The sequence below is a fragment of the Mastigoproctus giganteus genome, chromosome 1, assembly GCF_048544385.1.
Source record: "Mastigoproctus giganteus isolate SK-2022 chromosome 1, ASM4854438v1, whole genome shotgun sequence".
Taxonomy (NCBI): domain Eukaryota; kingdom Metazoa; phylum Arthropoda; class Arachnida; order Uropygi; family Thelyphonidae; genus Mastigoproctus; species Mastigoproctus giganteus.
The window spans coordinates 12403569-12412764 of NC_143575.1; the positions used below are offsets into that span (position 1 = coordinate 12403569).

A 9196-nucleotide genomic window follows, 5' to 3' on the forward strand; every position below is an offset into this window, starting at 1 on the left:
ATACGTGCATAGTAGCCACCGCGCCAAGTCGATGGGCTCAGTTATTCATTAGTAGTGAGAGTGTAAAGTGCTTGCGATGGCATCGTGGTCACGAAATGAGATAAGGACAGTTTTGCGGTATAATTTCGTGCATGGTTTAACCATAGACCAGTGCTTAGAAGAAATGACTCTTGCACTAGATGATGATTGTCCACATCGTACAACGATATTCAGGTGGTATAGAGAATTCCAAAGGGAAATTTCACTCTGGAGGATTCTGAGAGGCCAGGAAGGCCACGAACGTCAGTTACGGAGAAAAACGTTACTGCTGTGAGGAAAATGCTTGACGAAAACAGGCGAGTGACCTACCAACAGATAGAGGATACTTTGGGACTAAATGCACCAGCAATTCCTTCGATTCTGCAAGATCATTTGCACGTGAAGAAACTTTGTTCTCTCTGGGTGCCGCATCAACTTACTGAAGAGCAGATGACACGACGTGTGACTTGGTGCCGGGAGATGTTAAAAAAGTTTGATAAGGGACAATCTCGGTATGTGAACAACATCGTGACAGGTGACGAGACTTGGCTGTACTATTACGATCTGCCGACCAAGGCTCAAAACAAAGTTTGGGTCTTTGATGATGACGACACACCCGTAATTGTCAGAAAATTCCGATCTGTAAAGAAGAAAATGATAGCTGTATTTTTCAAATCGAGTGGAATTGTGGAACGTGTCGTTTTGGACACGCAGAAGACAGTCACAGCTAAGTGGTATACTGAACAATGCCTGCCTAAAGTCATTGGATCTATGAAGAACCTGCGGCCAAAGTCAAGAATGGACACCTGGTACCTCCATCACGAAAATGCTCCAGCTCACCGCACCAAAGCCTGCACCGAATATTTGACCACGACAGGACTGAAACTTCTCGAGCACCCTCCCTACAGTCCAGACCTTGCTCCCTGCGACTTTGCACTGTTCCCGCATGTGAAAATGAAGCTAAAAGGGAGGCGGTTTTCCAGTGATGAGGACCTTCTACGGGCTTGGGACAACGAGTGTGCTTTACTCCCTAGTGAAACTTGGCAGAACTGGTTTAAAGATTGGTTTCTGAGGATGGAGAGGTGTATTGAATGTAGAGGAAATTACTTTGAAAAAATTAAATAAACAAAGCTGTATTGCAAAACTTTCCTAGTACCCTTTGTATTTCGAGTCTTAGATTGGTTTACTGCTAAAGAAGCAGTCCAAATACTTGAGCGTGATTCTGCAAGGATGGTTGCGGTTGGATTCGAGAATGAAATTTGTTCTAAGGTTCCAATGATCTTTTGTGGATAATTATATCTGCTGATGAAAAAAAATTCAGCTAATTTAAGAAATATAAATCTAACGCGCCTGAAATTGTAATGCACTTTGTACATTAATTTGTTAATAGTATATCCAACAGATTTCATTCTGTTAATATATTTTTCTCCATTTAGGAAGTAGAGTCATTTAAGAAGCGAATAGATGACCATCAGCATGTGCAGTCTGCTAGCCAGAAGGTAGAAGACAAATTGAAGGTGTGTATTGTGTAAAAAACGTGGCTTTTTTACCCTGACATTGCATTTAAAAAGCTAGAATTGCATTCGCCTGTTTCGAATACACTATCCTTACACCGATTGGTACACTAAATGCAAAATATGGTTAGAAAAAAAAAGTAGATTAATATCGAGTATCGTCCTCATGGGCTTTAATGGCAATAGTTAACCCTCTTGGAACATTTTCTACAGGTTTGTGGTATATGAAGATCAGAATCTTGCTTGTCTTGGCTGGAAATTGCAGGTTCACGACATTGTTCGCCTCAAGCCATTGTTGTACTGACCGTGTTTTGTGGCCCAGAGGGTTGCGCTAATACAAGTACAATCTCTTTCCAGGAGTAGGGTGCCTCAGAACATGTTATAGCGTATAGTGTCCATCAATAATACACATAGACAGAAACACACACACACACTGGTCAAAAAATGTTATTCTATAAGGTGTTTTGGTCTAATTATAACCGTTCTTCCAGCAAAATATTGCGCAGCTGCAACAAAGTTGAAAGAAGAGGACTTCGTTGCCGAATAGCTCACTCCAACATATCCCACACCATTCTCAATAGGATTGAGATCAGGTGAATGTGGTGGCGTCATGTTCTCAGAACCATTCTTGAACGATTCTGGCACGATGCACTATTGCATTGTCATCCATAAAGTGACCATTACCTTCGGGATAAAAATGTACCATTGTAGGGTTCAGTACAAAATTCAGGTACTCCCTGTATTGACAGGGGTACAAAATTCAGATACTCCCTGGATGACATTCGACCTTCCATCAGTATCATCGGACCCAGTCCGTGCTAACAAAACATTCCTCACACCATACCACCTCCAGATGCTTGGGTTGTCTTAAGGCAAGGAGGGTTCATCGTTTCGTGAGGCTCTCTCCACACTCTCTGCCTACCATCAGTGCAAAACTCCAATCGCGAAAGCAACGTTCTCTGCACCACTGCAAGCGGAAATAGATGCTTATGGTTTTCACTCTTCTGGTAGCAGATTCTGTGTAAAAATGATCTTCACTGAACCATCCTATATATAAAACTCGAAAACAGGAGAATATGGAGAACTGCCCCATAATTTGCACTCATATTCTTCTTGAAAGAGAGGAAGTTTATGCAGTCCATCTTAACCACTATGGGTAACCACATAGTGCTACCTGAAATCCTTACCGAAAGCTATGAAAAAAAAAACACCGATTTCAGCAAGCTAGGACAGCTGTTCATGATCTTGACTCAATATGAGAAAGTTGAGGAATTCTTTTGTTGGCTACCAGAGATCTGTGCATATTTTGCCTTTTTTTTTTTTTTTTTTACGAAGATATCTAAAACGAAATGTGCTTTAAATATTCTCGAAATGGATTTATGATCAAATAACCATCACCGATTAGAAGTTGCGCAAAATAGGGATGATAATCGTGTCCCTCAAACATTGGTATTTTTAAAAATAATTCAATGCAGTATAAGTTCTATAAATAACAATTATTCTAATAATTAATATAGAACTGTTTCATTTAATCAATGGGATAAGCTTATCTTCCATGTAGTGACTTGAACCTTAGGCTAGCTGTAGTAGATTAATTCATGTACACTTTGTGATGTTTGATATTTTATTAATGTGCAACTTATATATTGCAGGCACTGCTGGCAGACAACGAAGGCCTTCGCAACAGCGTCAGCAGGCTCCAGGAGCAGCTGGACACCACCAAGTCGACGAACAAGGCCAAGAAGGGAGCCCTAGAACAATTAAACCAGCAACTAGCTCAAAAGATTCAAGAACTAAAGGACATTCAACAGGAAATCTCCAGCTTACTGAATTCCTGATATCACCTACCCCCTGGTGGTGGTAGTTGGGCTACAGCCGGCAGATGCGTTTTAATGGGTGTTACTGCCACTCTCCCCTCGTGTGGAACAAAGATGGGCGAGGATTCCACAGTTTTAGTGTGTTTTTGTGTGTCTCTGGGACTTGATTTTAAATCCCTATCGGCGTGGAGATCTCAAATCAAAATGCACCAGTGAGGTGGACTCGCATCGTGTCTCACCTACCACATCGGGTATATCTCGTGCAATCTCGCGTCAGCAACCTGATTTGTTACCGACTGCAGCTAACCCGTTGGTTTAATTTTGATTGCTGTTGATTGATGATACAATTTTAGCGATTGTTTACAGTTTTATCAATTTTTATACAACAATCCACACTTTTTTGGAGGTAGTCCTGTAAGATAACGTAGTCCTCACACAATCTGTGTAATATAACTAGCCACTTGCTCAGATCTTTTTCGTTTCCTAACTCCCTCTACAAACGAACGAAGGTTTGTTAGGGTTCACCAAGCCACGTTTCCAATAATTCTCAACTCTTGTATAGTGCGACTGTGCTCTGTGTGCTATACCTTATTCAGCTAGGTACTAGTGATTTCGACTCGTTCATAAGGAACTCGATCTGTTTGTTCAATACTCATGTCTGTCTCTAATGGACCTCATATCGATGAGGGGTTATAATCAGTATTATAGTGTCGGAGTGGCTGAGTCCTAGCAGTATATGTGCTGCCTTCTACTGCCTTTAACTTGTAAGGTTAATTCGCTGACACTCCACCAATCGACAATAGACTTTGGTTTTCAACACTTTGATCAAAATAATTATTTTATAAGTTTCTGTTTTTTGTGGAAATAGTAGATATTCTAAGGATAACTTGACTGTATTATAAATACCATGAAACGACAAATAAATGTCACATGTTACCTCAACTCGTAGTCCTGTCTTTACTCCCTAAATTCACTCCAAGTATCTAATACTATATTTTTAGAGTTTGTATCTACTCAATAAATGCTGCCATGAATAAAAGGATTTCTTTTTTAATATTCAAAATTGCCTTGTCTTTTGCAACTGGCTCCATGTCTTAGACTTAGCAACAGAGCTGAATCCTCCTGAAAGGTCCATTGGCCTCCATGGGATACGTTCGATCAAGAGGCGGTCAGAAAGTCCGGTTCGTATCCAAATTAATGGATTCTGTAAACAAGAAACTGACTGATGGGCAAGGAAAGAAAAGGTAGGTTGACTTCAGTAATGCGTTTAGGTCTGCTGAGGCTCTAAGGTCCTGTGCGATTTTGGGTCCCCCTACTGCTATAAAACGTTACGAATTTGGATATGCATTTGAAGTTATTGAGGCCTTGTATTTGTAGACGCGCCACTGCCTGGAGATGAATTGTCTGTGGATCACGTATAGATAGGGAAGAATTTCTACAGGCAGAAACAAGAAATTTAAAAGAAATGAGGAATTTAAACCAGCTTGTAAAGCGCAGACGACTACATAGTTTGGAACACGAAATGGTAATGTCAGCTGAGACATCAGTTTATGAAGAATTAACTGAGGATTGTTCTAATTTGTTTTCTTGTATGTGTTAGATGAAGAAGGGCAAGCGCTTCTATTTTTAGGAAATAGCTGATACTCATCAGGATTAACTCTACAGGTTTCCCAATTGTCGAATGATGAGACTTTGTTGTTGTAGGGTTTTAGGAGCATCATCAACTAAAGCCATATTGCTCCATGTATAGGGTCTGGGAGAAAAAGCCATGCTGCCCTCTCCTGAGACCGCCTAACAAACACCTGGAAAAGGCCCATAAAAATTCCTCACGTAATCGACTGAATTCTAACTCGGGTCTTTTCCACCCAGTGTGGAGAGAACGGATATCCCACCAACTGTGCTACCCATGAGGGCAGATGGTACCAGGAAAATGAAACTTTTAAAACATTGAAGATATGTATTTTTGAGATCGCATTCTCCATTGGAAGGTCTAACGCTTTGCAAATTTCGTTCCACAGCACCTCAACATGCCATAAGAGTTTTAAATGGTTGTACAAAATTACAAAAAACTGACTTTAGCGTATATCAGCATTGGGTACACTCGTATGCTTATTACAGTTCACAATTGAAAAAATATAAATGGGAAAGAAAAATTTCTGGACAATAATTTGAACGAGATAATGGGAGGTGAGGAAGGAGAATTCATTTACCAACCAATTCTACTCCTCAAATCAGTTAGTGGCTCTTTTGATGTGTTGGATCTTCAAATATGTTAATATTTAAGTTATTCTCGGAAACAAACAAAAAGAAAAATCGCAGAGAGTGAGATCTTGGGGAACGTGGATTGGCTAGCTAAGATGGCCAAATGATGAGGAAGTACTTTTTCATTTTGCAAAAAAAAAAAAAAAAAAAAAAAAAACAACTTTCCTACTCATACATACTTTTCTTATACAATCACCATCCATGTCAAGGATAGATGTTAACCAAATTTTTTGGGTAACTTCTCGGAAAACGCCAATTCAGAAAATAATGGAAAACCAATAATTATGAAATCATTTTAACTTAAAAAGTTTTCTAAAAACCAAAGTTCAATGGATTTTTAGTTTATTGATAACCATCACCAAGGTGCACGAACCCATTCCCAGTACACTGCTAAAACTGTTAGACCCTTAAAAGAATGACCGACAAATTTGAAGACACAGGAAACCTAGGTGTTAAGACCATACGATGACTAAACCGCATTGCCCCAGACGTGATTGAGAGGACTTAGCAGTTTCTACATATCCTTTAGTAACGATATTGTATTCAGAATACCTTAAAAGAATAATACCAATCTGATCAAATGGGTATCGAGACTGAATCCTTGAAAGTGTTGGTTCCTTCAACCCATACACACTCATTCTATCGTTCTTGACAGTTCTGGAAAGCATCTCTCAGATTCATTTCTTGGAATCCCCAAACGCTGCTCTTAATTGCTTCCACATGTTCAAATAATTGCCTTTACAACTTTTTTTTTAAGATTAGGGTACGGTACAAAAAAAGTTACTGGACGTTATATCAGCAACACCTCATTTTTCGAATCGTTCAGTGTAGATGGCCTGCTGGGCCATAAGAAATGCTTTCTACAGATGTTTGCCCCACTTTAAAATGACAGGCATTCAAAGTTGTGTGTGGCTCATTGTGTAATCTCCAAATGCTACATATTTGCTTTATTTGATAAGTTTCCGTCTTGGTCTTTCCGATTTCACCCAAAATTTAGTGTTGGTGCATCTCATCAACACTAAATTTTGAAATAACTGAAGCAATGAAATGAACTAAATAGGCCTGGATATGCAAAGACGTCAATATGAACGACGTTCATAGAAGCAGCGTCCTACTGTGTGATCAACCCCATGTTTCGGTTCCCGATGATATGCCACCCAATACCAACAGTCCATCTCCATCAAATTAACTGTGTCCCTGTACGTAGTTTCTTTCAGGTTTTCGTTTCACGCAATATTAGCATTCTACAGAAGACTACCCAAACTCATCTGAAGCACATACAGCCCCATGTTTCGTTGGTCCAACTGCGATGTAAGAGCACCCACATTCTGGCTTCGCGATGTCGGACATTCAATATAACGCATCCCATAGGTCTCATATAAAGTCCATGTCTATACAGACATTTCGGATGGTTTGAGTTGTCACTGTTGTAAAGCGTTCACGTAGAGAGACATAAAGAAAGAGAACAAGCTTGCTTCGGTATTGCTGACGGCCTGCGGGCCCTGATCCAGATGTCTACGAACGGTTCGATTTCTTGGAACCAAGAAAACAACTCCACAACTAGCTGATAACTCTGCAACTCACTGTAGCTTGTCATTGTGACTGTCCCGATGACTCTCCAAGCAGTAGACTCGAGAAAATCGTCTGAGATTACTTTCAGATGCTTCACATCGGCACGTCAGTCCATGAACTTGTTGCATTGTTTCGGCCACAGTGAATATCGATACAGTAAATTGTTTTCATCAATGTATGTACAAACTGCTGAAAAATATACTGAAACACCGGATCACAAAGCTGTAGATCGCTTTAGATTTGAACCTCCACTCTTTGTCAACATAGAAATAACTTGTTTCAATGTCTCCATAAATTCATATAGGTTATGATATTAAACACAAAGACCCAAAAATTACAAAGCAAGTTAGAATGATAGAAATGACCATTTAGCCTCGGGGTTGGAACGGGCACCACCACCACCCCAACCGTGAGTTACTGTCCCCACCACTAGGAGGTTGGTCACTCTATCTAATTGTACATCGTCTTATAAATACACTCTTAAACTTGACAAACATGTACTGTTTGTTTTCACAAAGCTTCACCAAGGTGTAACGGGAGAGAGCGAGCGTCCCTCGCTCGGAGGTGCAATAATGTGGGGGTGCAGCACAATGTGAGCCCGTTTCTGGCTCTCCACAAGAGCACATTTCTGAAGTGGCAAGCCCCAGACAGAAACAACCTCGAGCCATGTAGTCAGGACACAGCAAGCCAAACTGGAGCCAAGGCCTTCGCTGGCTCACAGTCTGTAAGTAGGGAATAAAGGATTAGAGGTGGCATTCGTTCTCAGAATTGGTCCATTGAAGTTGCCATATGCATCCAATTCATGATTGATTCGCCTCCGCTCCGATGGTAAATGCGAGGCATGACCCGACGCCGAAAACTTGTCGAGGAACTCCTCTCTTCAAGGCCTACCTCAAGGAGATCATCGCCACCAGCTGGTCCCCAGGAATCTTACCAGCTAAGACACAACGCTTCAGTGGTCTTAGGGACACCAGAAGCGTTGTAAACAAACATCACGCTGAAGGTTCTCGAACAGCAACAGGAGAGGCGAATGCATCAGGTATTTTAGTTATGAACCTGTTTCTATGGTGAAATATATTATCCTACGAATGCGCATAATTTTAGAAAGGCATGGAGAGGACGATGACAGAAGGGTTGAATTTTGCGAGTTGATATCGTAATTGAGACACCTTTGCAATAGCAGAGGGATGAAAATCCCATTGGGTGGAAGATGTCCATTCTCAAACTGTTTCAAGAATTATAGAATGGACTTGAACGATTTGAAGGACAGGATGAGTTTCGTAGCCATTGGAGAATTCTTGGTGCAGCTAAGCGGGGTATGTATTCATTAGTATGCTACCGTGGGAGAGATTAATTGGTCTTGGACAAGGGTAGAAGGATCTCTCCCCAGAAACTCGGGATTTATGTTCAGTGAAAAAGAGAAAAGTTACCAAGGGATACATACAATTAAGAATCAGAGACACAATGCGCTGGAGCATTGTCTCTTAATTGAGACACAATGCGCTGACGCATCCCCTTATACTATACTCATACCCTTAGTTACTTTGGTGCAACTAAGGGTATGAGGCGGTAAAAATAATAGGGGGCCTTGCATCTAATACAAAATTTCTCGATGATAACTTTTTCAGTGCAAAAGCAAATTGTTAATATCAAGGTCAAATGGATTGGTATTACATAATACCTGTCCATTTGGCTATAATGGACAAGCAGTAAATTTATATGGGTGCTTTCAATTTATATACTCTACATTTTTTTTGGATGTGGTGTAGCTGAAAGTGCCAGAAAATAGTTTCATTGAGTAATGGCTAATTTCGTTTAATTCAACGTTATTGATGTTTACAAATTTCGGAAGAGAAATGTAATTTGAAAAATTTAGTCCCCTCTTATTTGACATTGAAAATTTACAACATAGTTTCCTTCGAATACAGTAATTCTATATGTATATAAAGTCAATGAGTAGGTAACCTTATCTGGCTTTGGCTGTCACAAGAATAAACAAGTTTATTTATTTAT

At 40.2% G+C, this 9196-nt stretch overlaps 1 protein-coding gene across 10 annotated transcripts in view; it reads left to right on the forward strand.

Moving 5' to 3' along the window:
• homer (protein) overlaps nt 1-4291 on the forward strand; it is a 651652-nt gene extending 647361 nt beyond the window's left edge. For all 10 annotated transcript variants that reach the window (XM_090371489.1, XM_090371481.1, XM_090371470.1 and 7 more), the window contains 2 exons: nt 1455-1535; nt 3185-4291. In XM_090371489.1, coding sequence (XP_090227615.1) covers nt 1455-1535; nt 3185-3370 — 267 coding nt within the window. In that variant the 3' untranslated portion in view covers nt 3371-4291. The remainder of the gene's footprint in view (nt 1-1454; nt 1536-3184) is intronic.
• Nucleotides 4292-9196: the final 4905 nt, after the last annotated feature.